Here is a 26,391-nt window from a genome sequence, read left to right as displayed (position 1 = left end):
AGAATCCCCCCCCACACACAATCCCCTTGCCCCATGAGCCTGTCTCCGAGGGGAGCGGTGAACCGCCTCACCCCTCAACGTCCCATCTTAAAGTTTGGTCACATTTTTGGAAAGTTCAGATTGAGCCATGTCATCTCCTGAAATCTGATGCAAAGACGGACCTATTGAGTCTTGACATAGTAGAGAATAAGATCCATACCAGAATAGTACTGAATGCTTGGCCAAGATGCCACTTCATACTTCAAGCATGCCATGTCATAGTAGTACGCAATTGCTGGTCCGAGTGGTCTCAATGTTTTTTTTTTTAGAACCATCTCTATATCAGTACACATGTCCTATTGGCAAAACAAAAACTAGAGAAAAAAACATGATAGAAATCCATAGAATACATTGAAATGAGATAAAAACAATGGCAAGTATCCAAAACAGATCCTGTTCTCTCAATACCTCTCTTGAAAGAGGGGTCACTAGTCTGGCCAAGCTATTGGTCAGCTCTTGTACTGGGCCTTGGACCTGGTATGCGAATCAGATTTCCACCATTGTTATTGCAGTTCCACATTGTGTCCGTGGATTCTGTGTGAAGTGGATTACTACTTTTGTCTTTTAGATCTCTGACAGGTAACATTACATTAAGCCTCTTAATTCCTTCAATACAAAGCAGTATCACCTTGCCTAATACAACTCAGACCAGGTCACATCCCATCAGAACGAAAGACGACAGGACAACACCCATTGAGATACACAGTATTCTTATTCCATATCTCTGACGCACCAGAGATCATCATACCAACCTGATACCAACAAAGGTGATAGTCATTTTGCATAGGCAGTCTCTCACTCCATCCATCCATCCATCCATCCATCCATCCATCCATCCATCCATCCATCCATCCATCCATCCATCCATCCATCCATCCATCCCTGCCTTCCTTCCTTCCTTCCTTCCTTCCTTCCTTCCTTCCTTCCTTCCTTCCTTCCTTCCTTCCTTCCTTCCTTCCTTCCTTCCTTCCTTCCTTCCTTCCTTCCTTCTCTCTCTCTAGTCTGGTTCTAATGTCTCAAAGCTCCAGAATTTGTTAAAATGTGGGTTAGAACACTCTTGGAGCAGGCTTATGAAACACTACCAAAGGCCTCCTACAAATACCTTTTTTAACTTGATTGAGTCTCTAAAACTGATGTGCTGTGACATTGTCAGTTAAAGCCATACCATTTCCTTCCTCGTACAGAAAGACATTTTAGGTCCATGTCACCTTGACCAATAAATTCCTCTTCTCTACATCTGAATAAATGGAATATGGCCATTGGCTAATTCGCTTAAAACATACACAAAAAAAAGGAAAAAAAAGAGATTAACATGGAAACACTAGCAGCATTTCATTTGCTTGTTGATGGGATGGTACTAACCAGCGGAATAGCAGTGCAAAATAGACTTTCAGACCTACAGTACTTTGTCCTAAATGATGGTCCGTCAAATTAAATATTTTCCGAAAATTCCAAATAATTTCCATGCAGAACATCCAATAAATCAATGCAGTTCCCAAAGAGAGTATTTTCAGTGAAACACTCCGTCACTTCATTAGTCAGTACATGCATTTATTTGAGAGAGGAACAAAAATGTTTTGCCATACATATCTGTGATTACCAGCATTTCGAATTAATTTAACAAATAATTAAAAATTACTAAAAATTAAAGCATTACAAACAGCGGGGGCAGCACAGACATGATTACCTGGGCTGAGAAACAACCTGGTTGACCAGGGGAGACAGAACAGTGGGATTGAGACAAGGGGCTCTATTCAACCAAAACCTATATCCAGAGGATTCCGCAGCTGAGACAAACCTGTACTCTTCTTGCACTGTAAGAAAGCACCTTTTTGCCTTACCCTGGAACCTTCTAGATACCGGTTAAATAGGGCCCTTGGTACCTGGGCCATAGGTTCACAGTGTTGGGCATTCAGGCTCACATATGTCCCAAGATGGTATAAGACAGAGGGACCCCTGTGTTCACTCAAACGTTCACCCACCTGTTTATATCAATGTCCTCCTGGCCTACAAGGAAAACACCAATATCCCCAGCGCTCCCTGGTGGTTTTAGCACAGCGCTGTTTAAGATGTACAGTTTCAACACAGGAAATCTCTCAGTCAGCGTTTTATCAGAGTGATGTGAACCATCCTCCTTAGGAAAACGTTCATTTTCACAACTGCACTCTTCCCCCCCCCCCTCCCTATTGCCATATCCGTTGATCCCGCCACCCAGCATACTCTCATCTACCCCATACCCCCACCCCCCAAAAAATAAAAATAAACGTAATAATTGCTCTAATTTGAATCTGAAATATACACCAAAAATGGGGAAATCTTTAGAAGCAAACCCCATGGAAAATAACTAATAAAATGAGGAAGAGAAGGGGAGAAAAATAAATCACACGAAGGCTCATACAACTATAAAATAAATACAAAATGACTGATTTCTCCAAGCAGTAAAACAAAAAGAGATGAAATTAAACCTAGTCGAGTCGAAGGCAACATTTATCCTGTGTTGAGTTGGGAAATGAGATGGCACAGTGTTGTACCAACAAAAGACAAAGAAAGATGGAGGACTGCTTTTTATTTATACTCCTATTGAGTGTCACACTACATTTAATCACTCTGGGTCGGACAAACAAAAAAAATCCACCTGGAATAGAACGTCTGATAACTGTCCAGTCGAGAAAAAGACAAGAGAAAAAAAAACGGTAGACTTTCTCCGCAATGAACGGCATCACTCCGTCAAAGGCAGACATTTTGTTATCCAACATTTACAGAGGTTCCCAGAAAGCTTTAGATTGGAGTAACTCCGCTATCTGATTCTTAAAGGAAACCCAACATCATTTGTGACTGAGACCGTGTGCTTTTGGCAGATGACAGATGGTTTGGGTGTTCCAGAGCGTTGCTGGAGACACTGCAGGGGACGATTCCTGAGGGGGCCAAAGCGAACGGAGAACAGAAAAGAAAAAACGGTCACTTTGGCAGAGATCCCTTACAAGGTGGTGGGGGGGGGGGACAGATAAAACTGTAACACACACATTCCTTGGTTATAAAAACCCTCCGTTTCCCCACTGTCATTGTCAGAGAATGACACACAAAGCCAGTGGGTCCTCTTGTCTGGGTCCCACACTGTCACACACAGCTGTGCACACTCTCTTTCGTCCAGCAGAGGGCAATAGTATGGTTTTGTGTCAGTGTGCAAACCCACGACACTATGAAGAACACACGTCGGGGTGGAGCAGTGGGTGAGCAGTGTGTGTCCTGTGTCTTTGGTTAGCGCAGTGATAAACCCCCTCCGTCCCTCTCAACCTCTTTCTCACCCCACCCCCCCCAGCATGAGCGTGGTTTCCTGATTGACGGAATGTAGTGACAGGCAAAAGGTTAGTGTGATTTTCTTAGTGTCCATTCTTGTTTTTTCTTTACAATACAGTGTGCGCGCGTTTCAATTGAAGTGAATTCCTTATATGCTGTGACGAAGCTCAATGATTATTGTTGTGTATTTTTTGTTTGACTTAGATGACAACTGGTCCTCTGTTTTCATAGAGAGGGGGTGGTGAGGAGTTCGTGGTAACAACAACCAAATTGGAGGAGCAACAAGCCGAGTCACAGAGACAGAGACGATACGAGTCCTGTGTACCTCTCTCCTACAGAACCACTGCAGAACAAACAGATAGGACCGATATTAGAGCATACATTGTATTATTTGATATAGATCGGCCAATCTATTTTTGGGGTGTGTTACCACAAATGTGTCTAGCGTGTGTGGACTGTACATTGTAAAGAGATCCAGGAGATTAGTAAGTGTAGGTGTACCATGACACAGCTATGGTGCGTCTCTTCCAGTCTCCAGGCTGGCCTCCAGCAACAGCTCCTCCAGGTCCTGACCACAGCTCAGCTCTGCTGTGACACTCACTGCAAAATACACACACTTTGTCAGACTGTGTGTGTGTCTGCGAGTGTACCATGTGTATACCGTATGCATGTGTCGGTCACACCCGTTGTCCCACTACAGACAGGGTGTTCCCTCAGAGCCTGTGACTCACCGTGCTCCATCACACAGCTGCCAGGCCCAGGCTTGGGGCCCTCAGGGTCCAGCAGGTGAAGGGCGAACTCTGGCTTCAGGCCGTTGGGAAGGGCTGAGCCCACCACTTCCTCCACTCTCTCCCCCTCGTCCGTGGAGCTCTCGTCTGGGGACTCCTCTGCCTTGGGAGGGGAGCTACGGCCCTCCACCTCCAGGGAAGTGTCTGTCTCGGCTGGAACAGGTGAGGGCTCAGCGGGAAGAGTGGTCTGTGATTGCCCCTCTGGTTGAAGCTGCTGCTTCTGTAGTTCCTCTAGAACAGGATGTTGTTGTTGCTGCTGTTCCACCTGCACAGGAAGTGCCTGTTTTGCTAGTTGCTGCTGTTCCTCCGACAGATACAGTTCCTGTTCCGCTTCTGCTACACTCTCCGTGGCTCCCTGCTCCGCCGGACTCTCTGGCGCCACCTGTCGCTGTGCCCATGGAAGTGTCTCTACCGGTTCCTGTTGCGGGGGCAGAAGCTCAGAGTCTGGCTGCACTGTTTCAGGCTGTGACTGGAGCGGTGCTGTTTGAAGCAGACTCCCCAGGGGCTTCGTGTTAGTCTGTGTAGCTAGCTGAGGTGCTAACGGTTGCGGCGCTAACGGTTGCTGAACTGTGTCACGAGCCTGTTCCGGACTCTGGTCCTGCTGTGGAAGCCGTTCTGACTGCATCTCATCTTCCTCCTCTGTGTTGGTTTGAGACTCCGCCTGTTCACAAAGTGTCTCTTCTACTGGGTCCTGACTCTCCTCCTTTTCCACAACCACCACCTCCTCTCCTTCCAGCGCAGCTTCAGTGGACTGCTGCTCAACAGCAGACTGTTCTAGCTGGGGCTCTGTAGCTGTCTCTACCATCTGCTCCGTCTGTTGGGGTGATGCTAGTGTTGCTGCTGCTACTTCTGTAGGAAGGGAGGGTGAGTGTGATGGCTGGGCTGCTGTTAATGGGCTCTGCTCCGCCAGTACAGGTTGTGAACGTTCTAGAACGCCCTCCACTTCCTCCTCTGTGGGCTGGGTTAGGAGGTTGGATGGTAGTTCTAGCGTCTCCGACAGGTCATTAGGAGTCTCTACTACGGTCTCCTCTGAAGGGGGTAGCTCTGGCGCAACAGGACTCTGCTCCGTCTGTTTAGGATCGACCGTCTGTGGTTCGTCTGAACTCTGGACCAGCTCCTGTGTCAGTGGTGTCGGCGTGGTCTGGGGCTGTGTCTGTTCTGGCAGGCTCTGTGTCACCTCCTCCTGTGTCAGTGGTGTGGGCGTGGCCTGGGGCTGTGTCTGTTCTGGCAGGCTGTGTGTCACCTCCTCCTGTGTCAGTGGTGTGGGCGTGGCCTGGGGCTGTGTCTGTTCTGGCTGGCTCTGTGTCACCTCCTCCTGTGTCAGTGGTGTGGGCGTGGTCTGGGGTTGTGTTCTCACCTCCTCCTGTGGGGGTTGTGAAGGAGGATGTGGTTGCTGTGTGGTTTCCTTCACTAGTGACACCACCGGATCTTTGGAGACCTGGGGCTTGGTCAGGCCAATCTCCCCCAGGACCTGTTGCTGGTCAGAGAAGCTCTCGACTCTGGTCACCATGAAGATCTTGTGGCCCCTCCCGGGGCTCGACACAGAGATACAGCGGCCCGGCGAGGGGGGCGTACCGGGGGCCCCCGTGGACTCTGTGACGGTGATCCCTGAAATGACAGACCCCGTAGCTGGTGAGGCAGAGGGGGCGGGGGGCGTCTGTGAGGAACTGAGGGGGTGCTGAGTTGTCGCCGCTCGGACTGAAGGACCAGTGTGTTTGGGGGCGGGGGAGACGGAGGGAGCTTTAGAGAGAACCACCTCTTCCTCCTCTTCGTCGTCCGTGTCCGAGTCGGACTCCAAAAGCAAAGGCAACACCACTCCCTCAGAGCTCGCTGCCAATTGGCTTTCAGTCAGGCGCTCAGTGTCTTTCACTCCTTCCTCTCCTCCCTCACACTCACTGTCTTTCCCATCGTTATCAACATGCTCGCCGGAATCAGCTCCGTCCTCCTCTATGGTTCTGTCCTCGGTGGCGATCTCGGCCATGGAGGCCGAATGCATCTGCTGCTCGGTCTCCTCCTTCTCCTTGGCTAGGATGAAGTTCCGCTTGCAGCCGTTCTGGATCTCAGCCAGCAGGGAACGCTGCGTATCGATGAAGCTCTTCACCTGGGAGGCAGAAGGAAAACACAAATGCATGAGAACTAGGTGAGATCGGGGCTTTCTACATTGATGTTCCCTGTCTACTGTCTAACCCTACTCCCCCCAACCCTACAAATTCATCTTGACAATGTATTACAAAGGACAACCTGCATACAGTCCCCACTCCTCTCTGTACTTCTCCCCATCTCCTCCCTTTCCCCCTTTCCCCATTTCCCCCCTCTCTCTCACAGTCTCTTTCTTGGGTTCTCGGTCCAGGTCGAGGCGTAGAAGGGAGGTGTTGACTTTGAGGGCCAGGGAGAGGGCCATGAGGCCCCCTGTCTTGATCTCGTTCTCCCTCAGGTCCAGACGCAGCAGCCGGGGGCTCTCGGCGACGAACTCAGCCACCGCCACGGCACCTGACATACAGTACAGGGGGAGCGGAGATACAGGGCTCAGCTCAATGCCGTTTCACACACTAACAGCTCCATTTACATAGTCAATGAGGGTTTTATTTTAAACCAAAAGTATTTTAATAGTTGTAAATAGCTAAATAAGAACACACACACACACACCCTCGCAAGACAGCTTGGTGGACGCCAGGCCCAGCCGGAGCACCGAGCGGTTGGCTATCAGACCGTCCTTCAGCTTGTGGACCCCCTCGTTCCCCACAGAGTTATGGCCCAGATTTAGGGTCTCCAAACTCTGGGTACAGGACTAGAGAGGGAGAGGAACAGGTTTTACACATAGCATGGGATAGGGGGCAGCAAATATACTGTGACGTATGATGCAAAGTACAACACACTACAAACAGATGGCTGTATCCATCACTTTGAAAATGGATATGTATATACAGCGCATTCGGAAAGTATTCAAAACCCTTCCCTTTTCCACATCTTGTTGCGTTACAGCACATTTTCTAAAATGTATTAAACAAAAACAAATCTACACACAATACCCCATAATGATAAAGCACATTTTTTTGCAAATGTATATAAAAAAAAAAAAACTGAAATACCTTAACATAAGTATTCAGACCCTTTGATATGAGACTCGAAATTGAGCTCAGGTGCATCTGGTTTCCATTGACCACCCTTGAGATGTTTCTACAACTTGGAGTCCACCTGTGGTAAATTCAATTGATTGTACATGATTTGGAAAGGCACAAACCTGTCTATATGAAGGTCCCTCAGTTGACAGTGCATGTCAGAGCAAAACCCAAGTCATGAGGTTGAAGGAATTGTCCGTACAGCTCCGAGACAGGATTGTGTTGAGGCACAGATCTGGGGAAGGGTACCACAAAAAAAATTCTGCAGCATTGAAGGTCCCCAAGAACACAGTGCCCTCCATCTTTCTTAAATGGAAGAAGTTTGGAACCACCAAGACCCTTCCTAGAGCTGGCCGCAAAGCCAAACTGAGCAATCGCGGGAGAACGGCCTTGGTCAGAGAGGTGACCAAGAACCCAATGGTCACTCTGACATGGCTCCAGAGTTCCTCTGTGGAGATGGTTGTCCTTCTGGAAGATTCTCCCATCTCTGCAGCACTCCACCAATCAGGCCTTTATGGTAGAGAGGCCAGACGGAAGCCACTCCTCAGTAAAAGGCACATGACAGCCCGCTTGGAGTTTGCCAAAAGGCACCTAATGGACTCTCAGACCATGAGAAACAAGATTCTCTGGTCTGATGAAATCAAGAGCAAACTCTTGTGACGCTTGGCATTCAGGCAAGTCTGGAGGAAACCTGGCAACATCCCCACGGTGAAGCATGGTGGTGACAGCATCATGCTATGGGAATGTTTTTCAGCGGCAGGGACTGGGAGACTAGTTAGGATCAAGGGAAAGATGAACGGAGCAAAGTACTGAGAGATCCTTGATGAAAACCTGCTCCAAACCGCTCAGGACATCAGACTGGGCAAAGGTTCACCTTCCAACAGGACAACGACCCTAAGCACACAGCCAAGACAACACAGGAGTGGCTTCGGGACAAGTCTCTGAATGTCCTTGAGTGGCCCAGCCAGAGCCCGAACTTAACCCGATCAAACATCTCTGGAGACACCTGAAAATAGCTGTGCAGCAACGCTCCCCATCCAACCTGACAGAGCTTGAGAGTATCTGCAGAGAAGAATGGGAGAAACTCCCTAAATACAGGTGTGCCAAGCTTGTAGCGTCATGCCCAAGACTCGATGCTGTATTCGCTTTAACAAAGTACTGAGTAAAGGGTCTGAACACTTACGTAAATGTAATATTTCAGTTTAATATTTTCCATGAATTAGCAAATATTTCAAAAAATCTGTTTTTGCTTTGTCATTATGGGGTATTGTGTATAGATTGATGAGGGAAAAAAACAATTTAATTTCAGAATAAGGCTGTAATGTAACAAAATGTGGAAAAAGTTGAGGGGTCTGAATACTTTCCGAAGGCACTATATGTATGTATGTATGTATGTATGTATGTATGTATGTATGTATGTATGTATGTATGTATGTATGTATGTATACACAGTACCAGTCAAAAGTTTGGACACCTACTCATTCAAGGGTTTTCTTTATTTTTACTATGTTCTACACTGTAGACATCAACACTATGAAATAACACATACGGAATCATGGAATAACCAAAAAAGTGCTAAACAAATAAAAAAATGTTTTTATATTCTTCAAAGTAGCCATCCTTTGCCTTGACAGCTTTGCACACTCTTGGCATTCTCTCAACCAGCTTCACGTGCAATTATTTTCCAACATTCTTGAAGGAGTTCCCACATATGCTGAGCACTTGTTGGCTGCTTTTCCTTCACTCTGCAGTCCAACTCATCCCAAACCATCTCAATTGGGTTGAGGTCAGGTGATTGTGGAGGCCAGGTCATCTGAGGCAGCACTCCATCACTCTCCATCTTGGTCAAATAGCCCTTACACAGCCTGGAGGTGTGTTGGGTCATTGTCCTGTTGAAAAACAAATGATAGTCCCACTAAGCCCAAACCAGATGGGATGGCGTATCGCTGCATAATGCTGTAAATAAATCACAGACAGTGTCACCAGCAAAGCACCCCCACACCATCACACCTTCTCCTCTATGCTTCACGGTTGGAACGTTCAACTACTCTCTGCGTCTCACAAAGACATGGCGGTTGGAACCAAAATTCTAAAATTTGGATTCATCAGACCAAAAGAACAGATTTCCACCGGTCTAATGCTCATGTTTCTTGGCCAAAGCAAGTCTCTTCTTCTTATTAGTGTTCTTTAGTAGTGGTTTCTTTGCAGCAATTCGACCATGAAGGCCTGATTCACAGTGTCCTCTGAACAGTTGATGTTGAGATGTGTCTGTTACTTGAACTCTGTGATACATTTATATGGGCTGCAATTTCTGAGGCTGGTAACTCTAATGAACTTATCCGCTGCAGTAGAAGTAACTCTGGGTCTTCCTTTCCTGTGGCGGTCCTCATGAGCGCGCTTGGTTTATGCGACTGCACTTGAAGTTCTTGACATTTTCCGGATTGACTGACCTTCATGTCTTAAAATAATGATGGACTGTCATTTCTCTTTGCTTATTTGAGCTTTTCTTGACATAATGTGGACTTGGTCTTTTACCAAATAGGGCTATCTTCTGTATACCACCCCTACCTTGTCACAACACAACTGATTGGCTCAAACACATTAAGGAGGAAAGAAAGTCCACTAATTCACACCTGTTAATTGAAATGCATTCCAGGTGACTACCTCATGAAGCTGGTTGAGAGAATGGCAAGAGTGTGCAAAGCTGTCAACAAGGCAACGGGTGGTTACATAAAATATATTTAGATTTTTTTTAACACTTCTTTGGTTACTACATGATTCCATGTGTTATTTCATAGTTTTGATGTCTTCACTATTATTCTACAATGTTGAAAATAGTCCAAATAAAGAAAAACCCCGGAATGAGTAGGTGTCCAAACTTTTGACTGATACTATATATACATATAGTAAAAACAAATGTATTGTACGTGGTGCCTACATGTACACGTCTCTCCCATTATGAGAGTGCAGCGGAGGCAGTCATGGGATCTCGTGCATGAGCGTTAGATGAATGTCCAGAGCGTGTGTTCTGCACCACTAGATCCAGCCCGTGATGGGAACGCTAGCCGACAGGCCTCTCTGAAGACCCGGAATCTCGTGTCTATGTGCCAACATTCTCAGAAGGCCTCAGTATTCCAAACACCCCTTAACGTCGCGACAAAGGGACATCTAAAAAGGGACATCATTCTAGGTTCCTCAGTTCTTAAAGAGTGACAGCTGCGATTTCATTTCTGTATTTTGATATGGCGAGGAAGTATCAGTCGTACCAAACCTGTCCACCTGGGGGTCTGACTAGGCTTCATTCCAGTTGGGTGATATACAGTACATTCAGAATATCCTCCACCCAGCCCTAAAAACACTTTCCCTCAGGCCTGCTGACTAAGTCCTCCACGCGGTCAAAACAGTATCATTCTCTATGTCAAGGATAAACAGACTGTTGGGAGCACCACCACTATGTGCATGAGCCACCCTCCCACTGACTGACAGGCCTGGATATAGACGTCACCACCATGCTTAACTAAAAAAGGCCCAGTGCAGCCGTTTCGATCTCGGAATGTTGACTGCACTGGGCCTTTAAAGCTAGGCCCAGTTCTCCTGGCAACCGGATCGGTGATAATGGCCTGTACCCAGCTTCTCTGTCCTGATAGGACGAGCCGAGACAGGCTGGGAAGGGGGAGATAGCAGTGGGAGGGAAAGGGAAAGCTGCTGACATCACTGGAAGTAAAACTAGCCATACGGGTGGGATTCTTCAGAGCGACTTCAATTAACTGTAGATCTTGCAGTGTTATGAACTTCATGTACAGAATGGGGTCCAATGTAACTGCCAACGAATGTCTATGGTTCCACACGGAACCCATAGGGATTCATTGTCTGTTTTATACATCGTTTCTGTGGGAGAGATGTGAGGCAGGCTCCAGACACAAAAACACAAGACTGCTTAAATCAGCAGAGTCCAGGGAGCACACGCAAACCACAGTTTCCTCAACCCCATGGCTGCATGACATGTGTGCGCGTGTGTGAATGCGTGTACATCAATGCTGAGCCGAAGCACCTCACTTTGCGGCGTGTGTTTACCAGTGCAGCTGCGAGGTAGCCCATGCCGTTGTGCGTTAGCTGGTTGTTCCAGAGCACCAGAGTGACCAGGCCTTTCCTCTGTTCCTTCAGGCCTTCACAGACGTAGGCCAGACCTGCACATCACACAGAGGGGGGGATAGAGAGAAAGAGGTTAGGGGTAATGGTTGAGCGTGGGGTTAGTTTGTGATTCAAATGACATTTGTGGTTAGAGAATGCGGTTCTTCCGTTCTTTAAAACACGTCCAGATTATTTGTTACAAGGAAACAAGAGTCGGAGTGGAACTATTTTAGTATTTTGGACTGCAAGATGAAAAACTCAACGCTGGGTTATGAGGTTGTCATGATGTGATAGATAAGGTGAGAGAAACACAGAGAGACAGAGACAGAGAGAGAGAGAAATAGTGAGAAAGAAAGGTTCAGATAGGGAGAGAGAGAGAGGACTGGGAGAGAAACAGAGTGAAGATGCTGATGTGAAGAGGCTGGTGAGATGATAGCAGCGAGCTGTATCCCTACCAGAGTCCAGTATGTGGTTGTTGCGGAGGTCCAGTATCTGGATGTTGCAGTTGAACTTGAGCAGGTTGCCCAGCTGTGCCGAGTCCTGCAGGCCGTTCAGCTTGTTATCAGCCAAGTACAGCTCCCGTAGGTTCATGTTCATCTTCAGAGCCGTGGCTGGAGAGAGGGAGAGATGCGAGAGGGAAGGAGAGACAAATGAGAGAAGGATGAGGAAATGGAGGCAAAAACTTATTGGTTAACACAGTGATGATTCCCTGCCTCCCGTCCTCCCGCCCTGTTACCCAGCAGCATTAGTGGTCGTCCAGAGAGCCCAGCGTTCTCTAGGTGCAGCACAGCAAGACTGCCGCTGATGCGGAGCGCCCGTGCCACAAACGGGGCAGAGTGATCCAGCAGGGGTGTGTTGCGGGCGTCCAGGTACTGCAGAGAGCTCGTCTGGGGGCAAAAAACACATGCAGTAATGTTTAAATAAAATTTCTAGTCAAATTTATTTTATAAATCCCTTTTCACATCCGCAGTTGTCAAAGTGCTTTACAGATACCCAGCCTAAAACCACTTTATTTGTATGATTTGAGAGTACAAAGAAAGGAGCCTCATTCTCTAAATCTCATACCCACGTCGTCATGAGTCACTGACACATTCTTCTTACAATCAAAAGGTAGAAAAAACATGGTCTCCTCTGTGTAGGCATGCTAACCCATAACAGTTTTGTTTGTGCCTTCGGGAGGCCTGCGATCTGCAGCCCACGTACTGTCAGCTGTGGCTAATATGGACGGCAGGTAGTCTAGCGGTTAGCGCATTGGGCCAGTAAACGAAAGGTTGCTAGTTCGAATCCCCGAGATGACATGGTGAAAAAAATGACGATGTGCCCTTAAGACACTTCATCCTAATTGCTCCAGGGGCGCTGGCCGTGACCCCATTCTCCAAGGGTGTCTCAGAGAGTTGGGATATGCAAAAAAGAAATCACATTTCAAATTTGCACATAATACACACTTGTGAAATAGGACAATTATAAGTGCCCACCAAATGATTATATCTGAACATCCATGTGCGCACAAACAGACTTGTACAGAGGATGTCTTTTGAAAATATATTGGATAATCCTCCCAGCATCCCTGGGAATGGGAACACACACACACACACACACACACACACACACACACACACACAACCCCCCCCACCGGGTTTAACTGTGACCTGACCTCTCTTCCATAATCCAGGAACTTCCCGTAATCTGTAATCGGAGCTCTGGTAGTGATGACTCACGTCACAGCGCCAGTTAAGAGCATTACACCTTGCTGTCACTGGAAAGAGACATTATTCTCTAACAAATACGTGCTACGTCCAGCCAGCGATGATGCATAGCCATATCCAGACACACCTGTACACACAACCAGGCATGTATAGTACCTCTGCAAACGCAAAGGACGTCAAGCTGCTTGCTTCGAGAGTACTGCATCCCTGTGATTTGGCTCAAAGAGGCCTCGGAAGTCAGGACCTCTGCCTTGCAAACACATGACCTCCCTCCTGAATTGTCTCTACCCGTCACGCTATTGAAAAAGGCCTTTTAACTGCGCAAGGGGCTGAGGACTGAGTTTCACATATCCCCATCTGCTACACAAACACACAAGCCAAAAAGCACACTTGTGTACGTACACTAAACCTCCTGCATGCCTGAGTGCCCGATTGCAGCCCCAGGGGGTGCTTCAGTGGAGACCGCAGGCATGTCTCATCCTGATACATACCCAGGGGAGATGTCTTTCTAAACCAACAAGGGTTTAGTGTTAATGAAACGGGGGATAGGCTACGTTGCAAATCCAGTTGGTCTAAATGCATTCAATACCCTAAACATGCCGCTGGATTCTACGCATTGTCATTTTAAAAACGCCCATCACTTGCTTATTATGATGGCTAACTACTGCACAATTTAAACACCTGCCCCTTAATCCCCAAAAGTCTAAATATTGGACTGTAAATTGTGCCTTCCTGTACGATACTTATGCCATAAAATGTATTCTATACTACTGAGCCATTTACTTTATGTTCCTATTTTATTGTATTTTATTTCTTCTTATTGTTGTTTGCATTGTCTAGAAGGAACCTGCAAGTAAGCATTTCATTGGACAATGTATACCACGTGTATCCTGTACATATCACTAATAAAACTTGAAATATTTAGAAAATCCCTATCAATTAGCAGTGATAACATCACATCCACTGTTTTGCCATTGATTCATTGCTCACCCCCCCCCCCCCGACCCCAGTGACCCCCTGCCCAGAGGTCAAGACCTCTCACCTTCCTCATCATGTGGGCTGCGGCCTGCCAGCCGCGGGTGCCGATGTGCTTGTTGAAGGAAATGTTGAGGTGTGTGGCCGACTCATAGTACTCAATCATGTCAAAGAGAGCGGACGCACCCTGGGAGGAAGAGAGGAGAGACAGAGGAGGATCAAATGTTAGGCAACACTTTACACTGGCCTTACATCCCAACTACTAAGATAAGATCACGAAAGAGAAATATTCCATACAAGTGTTGCCATACGTTCTAAATGGGAGGAAGGACTGACAGTGTTGTGCACAACCTCTGTTACTATGGAAACGACCAACCGCCTCAAGGGTGGGGGGGGTGAGACCTGCTGTAACATACCACTGGTTGGTTGGTTGGTGAGTGAGCGTGAGCGTGAGAGACGGACCAAAGGAAAATAGAGAAATAGGCCTATATGGTAGAAGCTGATACTACTGCTCAGACATCAACACTCCAAAAGGTCCGGGATTTTTACCCAGGAAACCTACACCCAGAAAACTCATGAGCAGGCGAGTATTGTGAGTAGAAGGGAATCTACACACACAGGCATAGGCCCAATTTGCCTGAAACAGCAGAAATAGTCAAGTCATGAGTCCGGTGGGTAAGTATCTGGCTGCAGAATCTCCATGTCGACCTCAGTCTAGGAAGCACCACATGACTGGGGCCAGGACAGCACAATCTGCACAGGGAACCTTTCCTCAACCCTCCAGAAATCATTAGAAACTGTGGAATCATTCATGTAAATAATACCGTGCCTTTGGAATTAATTCACGCAAATCAAACAAAACATTGTCTTCGATTAAATAAGTAGACAACCGGTCGAGATAGAATCTGAGGTAACATCGTCTTATCTGACCAGAACCATGACCATCCAAAAGTAAAGAAACTGAACAAATAAGTCCTGACGGATGTCCCTGGCTGGCTGGTGTAGCTACAGTAAGTCTCATTAACAGAGAGCCTGATGAAGTGAGGCAGCTGGAAAAGGGTAACACAACCCACTACAGAGAGACTGGGCTGATACATGGCTGTCTCATCCACTGCCTCTCTCATTCACCCACTCCTTCGCTCCCTTTCCCTCTGTCGCCCAGGTAGGGCCATCCACATCCAGGCCAGTGACAGCCAGCCCGGCAAACCCACTGTCCCCATCTAAACTCCACTGTCTCTCCCCTATAATGACCCCCCTGCCTTGGGAGGGGGGGGGGGGGGGACTCCGTGAGAGAGCCACTAAAAAGAAAGGTCTTTAATGAGCGAGTGTGAGGGAGCTCAGCAAGTCAGTTCAGTGACATTTCCAGGGCAGTCAGTGAGTGTGGGGGGGATGCGCCTGCATTCATACCACGATGTATTTGTTTAGTACTGTCGGTGTATCTATGCATGCATGAACATGCTTATGTGGATAGCAAATGGGTGCATGCACTGTCCTCTCTGCGTGCATGAATTTGCACTCACGTATAGGTCTACAGTATAGTCTGTGCAAGCATGGACAAAAAGTGTGTGCATTTACAGCACTTGACTGAGTAGCACATGGAGCCAAGCCTACAAAATGTGTGTTTGAGGAAATAAGAAGTGGTCAGACTAGGCAGCGTCGGTTTGTGTCCCTCTGGCCTACAGCAGAGCTCCGGTTCTGACCGCCTTGTCTGTCTGCGTCTGACCGCCTGTCTGTCCGCATCTCAACCCAACCCCATCTAATGGTGTTTACATTCACAGAACTCTTAGAGTAATCGCGCGACCCTGGGAGACACTGCACATCCTGTCAGAGGAGAGAGGGACAGGAAAACAGACAGGGGGAACGAGAGGACAGGGAAATAAGAGGGAAATAATGAGAGCAAGGGAAATGAGTGGAAGAGAGGAAAGAAGGCAAAATGTAAAAAAGGAAGATAGGAGGGGAGGGTAAAACCGGGAAGGGAGAAGAGGGGGAAGGAGAGTAAGGGGTGTGGATAAACGTACATCTTCATCCAGGTTGGTCTGCTCCAGGTCCACCACTTTAAACTGGACCCGCTTGAACACCTCCTCCAGGGACTCACACGCCTTATAGTCCAGCTTCTCACCTGGAGGGACACAAGCGGTCACGCCTTGAAGACAGACCTGTGTGCACGTGTCTGTTGTACGCGGTGCATGTGCTTCAGTATACGCTTACCTTTAAGGTCCAGGCATTCATTTCGATGAGTTAGGTCTTTCAGCTCCTAAGAAAACACAGGGAAACAGAACAACCCTCAGTAAGACACACAAAGCCAATCCCTCAGAGAGACAACACAGTAGGTCAATGTCACCATAGAGACAGACTTTGACATTCATCACATAAAAAGGGGACCAATATGAACCCATGTAAATGGAGAAAAAAAACTCCTGTGTACACAGGATACAAAGAACAGGTCGGCAGGACACGATTGCTCAATGGGATTAAAGTGTGTGTGTGTGTGTGTGTGTGTGTGTGTGTGCGCGCACGCTCTTGCGTCAGAAGAATACAACATCAAGCCAAGACCTGCCTGAACAGACAGGAAAACGGCAGACAAAGCATTTCTTCTCTTATCTGGACCAGTGTGACAGTATGATTGTATGCCAATAATAATATCCAGCATTTTATCTGTTGAACGTCCCAGATCCCTATATAGGTAAAGGTTGATTCTTCCCGTTTAAACTCAGTGTGTCTGTGTGTTGTTACACACACCTGGCTGACGCACGGCAGCCATTTTGTGCCAATAAGATGCGCGAGATCAAAAGGACAAGGAAAATAGTGTCATCTGAAATGTAGCAGGTCCATGAAACCGGAGCTGGACACATTGCGATTACAGCGTGTTATAGAGGCCCGTGGCGGGAATTGCCCTCAGTCACATCTCTACACGACCCACAAGTCTGTTTACGTGACGCATGTGTCCTCACTCCACAGCAACCAATTCTATTCTGCACAGTTAGTGTCATAACGCCGATGCATTCAAGGGGGGGGGGGGGGGGGGGGCTATTCCAATCCAGCCTTCCCCAGCCCACCTCCAACCCCGTCGCCCTCCCTACCACCCCCCCCAGCAAATCCCATTGCGCTGCACTACACGGCACGGTGAACATGAACTCAATAACCTCACCTCCCCCACCACTGGCTGCTTGTCAGATAGTCACCGCTGATAACAGTAGCTAAACAGACCTATGTCCTCATATCAAAAGCAAAGTACACCGGAGTGTATTTTCAGGGTATGTGATCTACACAACCAAGAGCAAAATTAGGGCCATCCGTTCGTAGGTTACGGTCAATACTTAAAAATTGCAGATGAGAAATACAGCCAAGTCTGTCCAAGATCAGCAGCGATAGATAGCTAAGAATGGATCACGGCCCTGAAGCTCTGCTAGGATCTGAATATAGCCCAGCCAGACAGCCATTCGTGTGAGAAACTACAGACCGCAGAAAAACAATGACCTTTCCATTTGCTCCCTGTTTGTTTTGGAAAACAGACTAAAGCAAATAGTCCCCTGGCCCTATAGCCTTCAGGTGGTTTTGACTGTCTGCAGGCGATACTGACAGACACTTCAGCCCAGACAAACACACCCTTCTTGAGAAAATTAAAAAGTCATTGTACTTTAAACTACAGCTTGTTTAGTCACTTGCCATGAAGAATACACAGCCATTAGCACAATATACTATGTTGCCAGAAGCCTACAGCAGATGCATGTGAATGTGACAGTGTGAGAGGAAAGACAGACCTATTCAGGTGTGTGAGAGTGCGTGTGAGCAGCACACAGTGAAGACGCGTAAGACCCACTGAGGCACTGCATAGTGTGTGTGTGTCACCCATTCAGGTACAGATACATTCATCTGAGTGAACGACTTTCTGGGGCTGATGGTGTGTGACCCTCCGTGGCGTTCTGGGATTGGCAGGTCCTCCACTCTTCTACCTGGGGTGATTGTGTGTGTGTGTGTGTGTGTCTCAGAGGGGCGAGCGAGAAACTATGGAAAAGGAACCCGATACGGCACTGCACAGGCCTCCACAATAGGACATAATAGGACTGTTTGGCCGCAGGTATGTCTGTCCCTGAATAATGAGTGTAGTCCTATAGACCTTAACGAGTATGCCAAAGTGAACATCTGTATCCTTATGAGTGTGCGTATTCTTGAGCGTGTGTGGACATGTGCGTACACATCTATAGTTGTGCGTGTGTGACAGAGGGGGAGATTGAATGTCCTTGTGCCGAGGGGGAGCAGCGGAGACAGAAATGTGACACAGGGCTGCCAAGCGTCTAAGCCCCGGGGCTCTGGTTGGGGCTACTGAGGCTCAGGTATTCCACACACAGATGCTGAATAGGCTAGAGCCCCTTAAACACACACACACTTAATGTAGGTAACCTGTAGGCCCCTGGCCGAACACCACGTGCACAGTACACACGAAATAAAAAGTGTATTTAAAGGGAAGGGGGGGGGGGAACAAAACACCTCTTTCTTGGCAGCCATTTTTTTTTGACGGGTATGTTTATACAGCCGTTTCTTTCAAGGATGACTAAGCAGAAAAACCGGGCCGTGGATCAGCGCAGACCAGCAGCCAGCACACTGACGACGGTGTATTCACTGGCTGTTAACCCCACAGTGGAAAGTTACCCAGCCTTTATTTAAGGCCCGAGCAGAAGGCCAGCTTAGCGCAGTGATGAGTCTTTCCACAAGTGCGCGCGATGTCACCCTCTCTCTCACCAATGACTAAACACCGCCTGAGTGGGGTGACGGGAGATTCCCTGAGCCTCCGTCACACACACACACGAGAGAGAGGAGGCGGATTGAGCAAGGTTTTTCTTGCGAGGAATGCGCGAGGTAGAGAGGTGCAGGAGGGGTAGACAGGCGACAGTACAAGGGGTTGAGAGAGAAGGAAAGGGAGGAAATTCTTCCACCAAGAACATGTGTTTGCACAGTACATGTGTGTGTGTGTGGGCAGTGCGAACCGCAAACATCCAACAGTGATAAGGGCTTGTAAGTAAGCATTTCACGGTAAGGTCTACACCTGCTGTACTCGGCGCATGTGACAAATAGGACAACATTTGATCACGTGTAGCTGCACTCCCCATCCTGCCGCCAGCCCTTCTGTCACTCACCCTCTGACTGGTCCCAATGAGCTCATCCTCACACAACTGCGGATTTAAACCGCCATCCCACACACACACACCCTGACACCCATTGTCTTCCTAAGACGAGACACACAACAGAGAAGGACAAACCTGCTCAGTAGACTTCAGGAAGCTACTGTGGGTATTAAAAAAAAACATGCCCATAGTTCTGTACGCAAGCAACAGGGTGTCTATTGACCATCAACAGGGTGGCTATTGACCATCAACAGGGTGTCTATTGACCATCGACAGGGTGGCTATTGACCATCAACAGGGTGTCTATTGACCATCAACAGGGTGTCTATTGACCATCAACAGGGTGTCTATTGACCATCAACAGGGTGTCTATTGACCATCAACAGGGTGTCTATTGACCATCAACAGGGTGTCTATTGACCATCAACAGGGTGTCTATTGACCATCAACAGGGTGTCTATTGACCATCGACAGAATGTTTACAGTAGGCTGCTTTAGCTTAAGAGTGTGTGTGTGTGTGCGTGCGTGCGTGCGTGCGTGCGTGCGTGCGTGTTTGTACTGTGCAAGGGTGTGTGTTTGAGAATGTCTGTGTGCATGTGTGAGTGTATGCGCGAGTGTGTTAAGGGAAGGTGGATGGGCGGAAAGAGTTCTGTATAATTAAATTGAACCTTTATTTAACCAAGCACTTCCGCAAACACTCAAACTTTCCAATGACACGGCACAGCAGACAGAGACATGCTGGAGTGTGCGGTCGCTGGGCAGGAAACCGTGGCAACTTACAGTAGGAGTCACACACACCCTCTCTTATGCTACTTATGGCTGTGCCTCGGTCTGGCTCTTCATTTCCATCTGCCATTCCATTCCATCTGTGATTGCATTTTTGTCCATTTTCTCTCTCGTTCTTCACAAGCAAATATCATGGTATCAATACGGCATTGGTCGACCTCTCACGCGAACAGAAAGGAAGAAAGACTATTGGACAGTAGAACGACAGTGATAAGCCCAGTACAAACAGCCATGGCCCGTGTCATAATCTGTTATACATTCATGAGCCCTCCCCTTGTTCTGCCCAGACGCTTAAGGTGAAATAGGCCTTTCACGGGTTTCTCCATTCATTCCTGTTGCCAAGACAAAGTGTCTGCATAACAGGCTTTCAACTGAATGAAAAACAAACAATGCCTACTCTTGCATTAACACGTTAATGTGTGGACACACACACGGCACCGGTATTTCAAAAAAGAAAACAGAGTCGAGGCTTTACCTATCAGACCCCAGGAGCTACTTATTATTAGGGATTAGAGCACAAGACCGCGCAAACGGAAAATAACAAACATCAACAAACCAGACAGACACAGCACATCAATCCCCCTGCTGCTGTCAGCAAAGCCCAGCTAGCTCCATGACAATCCCCACGGTGGGTGTGAGTGAGCTGCCCCAGCAGGGTGGTTTGAGGTCAGGTGGTGTTTGATTGGGTGCCAGGGTGAGAGGGGGTTCCACTGGTACCCGATTTTGATGAGGTGGTGTTGGGGATTTAAAAGTCCAGATATAGGCTTAATCCAGCTCCACGACAAGACTAAAAGCTAATAAAGCCTGAATTAAGTCTAGTGTTTCAGTGCTGTTATTAGGCTACTGAAATAGTGGCATGGAGAATGAGGGAGTGTGTGTGTGTGTGTGTGTGTGTGTGTGTGTGTGTGTGTGTTACTGTGGATTCACAAACTATTAAAAGCCTACACTTTGTTCGGGCTAACCTGTGTCAGTTTCTTCTTTGGATATGAGGTCTATATCTCTGTGTGTGTGTGTGTGTGTGTGTAAGTGTATTTCATTCAAGTTTACCTGCATCTGTTTAAGCACTTTGGGGATGGGTTTACAGTTGAGTTTCACGCAGGCCTGTCTGTAGGCAGAGAGAATCTCATCCACCGTCACATTCTGGGCTGAAAAACAAGAGAGAGTTAGACCAACAAGGTGACAACATGATTACACACATGTCGATACTCTAAAGGTGGCCTGTTGACGACATCAGTTTGCGTCACAGACATTATAGCACAGTACGATTGACAACATGGTGACATAACATTCTCACATTTACCTGGCTACGTTCTCACCTCTATATAAAAAAAAACATGCAACTGGCGAGTAAAAATCAGTCAAACACGTTCAGCGATATCACACATTAAAAAACATCTCCCTTGGTGGCTGAGTGAGTCATACACAAGGAGAGCATGAGGTATTTTGAGGCACAGTAAGTATATGGGATTTGCAATCTGCTTAGCTAATGGACAGGAAACGAAGCCAACCGGATCCCCTCGCTATAAATGGCTGGTGTGAGTGTTCAGACTGCATCTGGCTCATCAGTGGAGCACACCGTGGAGACCCTCCGAGGTGCCTCTGTACTGCAGCTTTCTAAAGAGTCCAGCGCGCACGCGTATGTGTGTGTGTGAGAAACCCACTGCCACCAGAGACCCTCTCTCAGGGCTAACTGGTCAGATGACTGTGGTGCAGATTCAGCCCAGTTGTTTCAGCTCATATAGACTAATGAGAGAAACGCAGACAAAAGGGACAGGTGTGGGTGTGTGTCTCAAGTGTATGCATATGCTGTGAGTCTGTGTGCGCACACAAGTCATAAAGGTCTGATATTTTGTCCTGCCATCAGCAGTTTGGCTACTTACGCTAAGGTGAGACAAAATGTCCCCTCTCTTGCCTTCCTCCCGCTCTCCTTCCCCACCCTTCAGCTGAATGTCGCACTGTCATTCTAGCCCCGCTCCCGAGTGACAGGCCAGTCATCCTCTTAGCCTAGGTGCCAGTCTGTTTCTGCTCTCCTGCCAACTCATAAAGGAATTGTCATGTTCACCTTGCCAATGACGATGGATCACGCAAAAGCACAAACAGATCTGGGACCAGGCTACGGATTGTTGAAGACGGTGAACGTTGAAGAAAGAAATTCAAATGCACAGAGACTCCGTGCGGTTTGACTCCATACAGTATGGTTCAAACATAGACATTCAGGGCGCTGCCGTGGTGTTTTTGTCGCGTGGGATCTTCACCCATCAGAGCCCTTTGAAACGCATCCACAAGACACAGATAACCCTTTGTCCTTAGTGGCTTTGAGGAAACCTGAGGCTTTTATCAGTCATTCTAACTCCTACATGGTCTAGTGACAATCGAACAACAGCAATGAGTCGCCAGGGGACATCCCACAGTTAGGCTTACTGTGTCTACAAGCGTGTGTATGTTTAAGAGACCGAGGAGCATGGATGTGTGCAAACATGTTAGTCAGCGTGTGTGTTCATATTCTCCAAATCACAGCCCAAATAACTCATGACCAGGGAGCACCACCAGACGTCGACGCTGTGTGTTACAGAGATAGAAACACAGACACTGGGGAAAGTGTACATGTGTGTGTGTATATATATATACACACACATACATACACACACACACACACACACACAGTTGAAGTCGGAAGTTTACATACACTTTAGCCAAATACATTTAAAATATATTTAAACTCAGTTTTTCACAATTCCTGACATTTAATCCTTGTACAAAATTTCCTGTCTTAGGTCAGTTAGGATCACCATTATATTTAAAAAATGTGAAATGTCAGAATAATAGAGAGAATGATTTCATTCAGCTTTTATTTCTTTCATCACATTCCCACTGGGTCAGAAGTTTACATACACTCAATTAGTATTTGGTAGCATTGACTTTAAATTGTTTAACTTGGGTCAAACATTTCAGGTAGCCTTCCACAAGCTTCCCACAATAAGTTGGGTGAATTTTGGCCCATTCCTCCTGACAGAGCTGGTGTAACTGAGTCAGGTTTGTAGGCCTCCTTGCTTGCACACGCTTTTTCAGTTCTGCCTACACATTTTCTATAGGATTGAGGTCAGGGCTTTGTGATGGCCACTCCAATACCTTGACTTTGTTGTCCTTAAGCCATTTTGCCACAACTTTGGAAGTATGCTTGGGGTTATTGTCAATTTGGAAGACCCATTTGCGACCAAGCTTTAACTTCCTGACTGATGTCTTGAGATGTTGCTTCAATATATCCACATAATTTAACTATCTCATGATGCCATCTATTTTGTGAAGTGCACCAGACCATCCTGCAGCAAAGCACCCCCACAACATGATGCTGCCACCCCCGTGCTTCACGGTTGGGATGGTGTTCTTCGGCTTGCAAGCCTCCCCCTTCTCCCTCCAAACATAACGATGGTCATTATGACCAAACAGTTCTATTTTTGTTTCATCAGACCAGAGGACATTTCTCCAAAAAGTACAATCTTTGTCCCCATATGCAGTTGCAAACCGTAGTCTGGCTTTTTTATGGCGGTTTTGGAGCAGCGGCTTCTTCCTTGCTGAGCGGCCTTTCAGGTTATGTCGATATAGGACTCGTTTTACTGTGGATATAGATACTTTTGTATCTGTTTCCTCCAACATCTTCACAAGGTCCTTTGTTGTTGTTCTGGGATTGATTTGCACTTTTCGCACCACAGTACGTTCATCTCTAGGAGACAGAACGTGTCTCCTTCCTGAGCGGTATGACGGCTGCGTGGTGTTTATACTTGTGTATTATTGTTTGTACAGATGAACATGGTACCTTCCGGCATTTGGAAATTGCTCCCAAGGATGAACCAGACTTGTGGAGGTCTACAATTTTTTTTTCTGAGGTCTTGGCTGATTTCTTTTGATTTTCCCATGATGTCAAGCAAAGAGGCACTGAGTTTGAAGGTAGGCCTTGAAATACATCCACAGGTACACCTCCAATTGACTCAAATGATGTCAATTAGCCTATCAGAAGCTTCTAAAGCCATGACAATTTTCTGGAATTTCCCAAGCTGTTTAAAGGCACAGTCAACTTAGTGTATGTAAACTTCTGACCCACTGGAATTGTGACAGTGAATTATAAGTGAAATAATCTGTCTGTAAACAAATGTTGGAAAAATTACTTGTGTCATGCACAAAGTAGATGTCCTAACCGACTTGCCAAAACTATAGTTTGTTAACAAGAAATTTGTGTCGTGGTTGAAAAACTAGTTTTAATGACTACAAACGAAGTGTATGTAAATTTCTGACTTCAACTGTATGTGTGTGTGTGTGCGTTTCTCGACACTAAATAGTGCAGTTGTTAAGCTTTCCCACGAACGCATGCAATCAAAACAGATAGTCCATTTCAGATAGAAGCAGAACTAAAGCTCTCCTGCAGGCCATACAGGCCCAACCAGTGATCAGCATCATGAGGCTCTGCTCTGCCTGCCATCAGACGCAGACTGAATGAACAACAGCCTGGCAGGCTGCAGGCTGCTCTAAAAGGGCCCTGGAAAGCACACAGACAGAGCCAGGGCTGCGCTGCTTATGCAACACACCTACCACTCACTCACACACTGATAAAAAGGCTCAGGGCATCAACTGTTAGGCCCAGGCTGTGCTATATCAGGACTGATCTGGATACGGCGGAGCAGGCGACAGAGGGATAAGGCTTTAAAAAGCAGTCGAAACAAAATGCGTCTGAAAAGAGGGTGAGTGAGTGTGTGTGACAGAGCGTGCGTGTGCTTGCCTTGTCTACCTCCCTGTGTGTGTGTGTGTGTGTGTGTACACACACACACCTGTTGATCCAGGAGGGGCTGTATTGTATTAGAATCACCTGGCTGGACATCCAGGGCAGGCAGCAACTCAATAAAGCAGTATCAATAGTCGCCCGTCTCCAAAATACAATACAAAGTCTATTATGAGATCTCCTCAAACTGACGGAGATCGAGCATCTCCCTTCAAAAAGAAATATCCAGAAGCAGATTGTGAAATCACCTTCACCATCCCTCCCCCTCACATTAAGACCATTCCTTAAACAGAACACACCCAAAACACTCAACTTCACCATAGAACATATCGCTTGCTTTCCTTCTACAAAGTGTAGCCTCCTCGTGCCCCCCCCCCCAACATAGTTACAGGAGATCCAAAGACATATCACGCATCCTCCAAATGGTCAGAACAGTGAACATTTTCATGTAGACTTAATACTGCTACATGCTTTTTTTAATGTTCAATTGTTAACCCCAATTACACCCTGCACACAAACCCTTTCAGTTCCGCTCTACCTGTGGCTCCTGTTGCAACAGCCCTGAGGCTCATGTCAGCTCCTGTCAACGCTCTATGTGTGTGTGTGTGTGTGTGTGCATGCTTAGGTGTACACCGTGTCCTTGGGAAAGCATTAGGCCTAGCTTGCAGGGTTGTTGTCGAGCAGGAGTGTACACTCTTTCTGGAGGGGGGAAAGAGACGTGAGTCGCAGGAAGGTAGCACATTCCAACAGCCCAGAGGTGGAGAAACTCCCCTGGTTCTCAGAGCACGCCTCACACACACACGATATCATCACTTTGTTACCTATTCTCAGTACTCTAGAGAACTAGTTCTCAGCAAGTAAGGAACTGGAGTAAAAGTGGGAGAGTGTGTTCTGTTGAGAAGCCAGGGCCACACTGTGTACCATACAGCTCCCTGGCCGGATACAGCTCAAGGTAAATAGAAGCAGGTAAAGATGTGCAATAAAAGCTACAGGGCCATAAAGTCTGGGCTGTTCCCGTCCCACAGTAATCTGAGAGTTTTACTGCAACAGCACGAGCACTAATTCACCTTTAAGCAGCACAATAGGGTTGGTTGATGCCTGGAATGACACGTCATCCCATCGACCTGTCCAAACATCGTTGATATACGATTGTATCGTCTTTTTTTTTTTTTTACCCAGGGCGGGGGTAGAGCGTCCTTGCCTAGCAACGCAGTAAACAATCTGTAATGCAGCCTGTCACTCAAACCACCGATTAAAGTCTAAATAATTAGACTACAATGTGGAAATCGTTTATCCAATATTGTATTTTCTTGTGGGCAAATAAATAAATAAACCAATCATATGGTGATATGTGGTAACGATAACTCTGAATGATGATTTGGTACCAAACGTTGTAGGCCTACAGTGTGATACGAGACCCTTTCAGTGGTGATTAAGAACAATTTCAACTGAGATCGAGTGTGCATGTCGACCATAGAAGACGTCACTGGGCAGTCTCTTGGGAGAGCTAAGCAAAGTTACACTAAAATGGAATCGGAGGAGATGATGACCCACTGGCAGGGTAGTGAGGGAATGAGGGTCGCTTTCCGCTCTTGGCCAGCGTCGCCCTCAAATACCTCTACATATGTGCAAAAAGCGTTCCGTCTGAACTTGTTT

The 26,391-nt window shown here is 47.1% G+C and overlaps 1 protein-coding gene across 1 annotated transcript in view; it reads right to left on the bottom strand.

Annotated features, from left to right (window-relative positions):
* Nucleotides 1-1,573: 1,573 nt before the first annotated feature.
* Nucleotides 1,574-26,391, bottom strand: part of ppp1r37 (protein phosphatase 1, regulatory subunit 37) — a 52,264-nt gene continuing 27,446 nt past the window's right edge. Inside the window, exons 2-13 of the mRNA XM_038961590.1 lie at nucleotides 21,012-21,109; nucleotides 16,264-16,309; nucleotides 16,074-16,174; nucleotides 14,123-14,242; nucleotides 12,111-12,261; nucleotides 11,830-11,985; nucleotides 11,318-11,430; nucleotides 6,771-6,912; nucleotides 6,448-6,614; nucleotides 4,068-6,225; nucleotides 3,838-3,936; nucleotides 1,574-3,679 (exon numbers count right to left, since the gene is read on the bottom strand). Of these exons, the coding sequence (XP_038817518.1) occupies nucleotides 3,848-3,936; nucleotides 4,068-6,225; nucleotides 6,448-6,614; nucleotides 6,771-6,912; nucleotides 11,318-11,430; nucleotides 11,830-11,985; nucleotides 12,111-12,261; nucleotides 14,123-14,242; nucleotides 16,074-16,174; nucleotides 16,264-16,309; nucleotides 21,012-21,109 (3,341 nt within the window). The 3' untranslated portion in view covers nucleotides 1,574-3,679; nucleotides 3,838-3,847. The remainder of the gene's footprint in view (nucleotides 3,680-3,837; nucleotides 3,937-4,067; nucleotides 6,226-6,447; nucleotides 6,615-6,770; nucleotides 6,913-11,317; nucleotides 11,431-11,829; nucleotides 11,986-12,110; nucleotides 12,262-14,122; nucleotides 14,243-16,073; nucleotides 16,175-16,263; nucleotides 16,310-21,011; nucleotides 21,110-26,391) is intronic.

Source organism: Salvelinus namaycush, chromosome 23 (assembly GCF_016432855.1).
Source record: "Salvelinus namaycush isolate Seneca chromosome 23, SaNama_1.0, whole genome shotgun sequence".
Lineage (NCBI taxonomy): Eukaryota > Metazoa > Chordata > Actinopteri > Salmoniformes > Salmonidae > Salvelinus > Salvelinus namaycush.
This window is presented reverse-complemented; position numbering and strand designations above follow the sequence as displayed.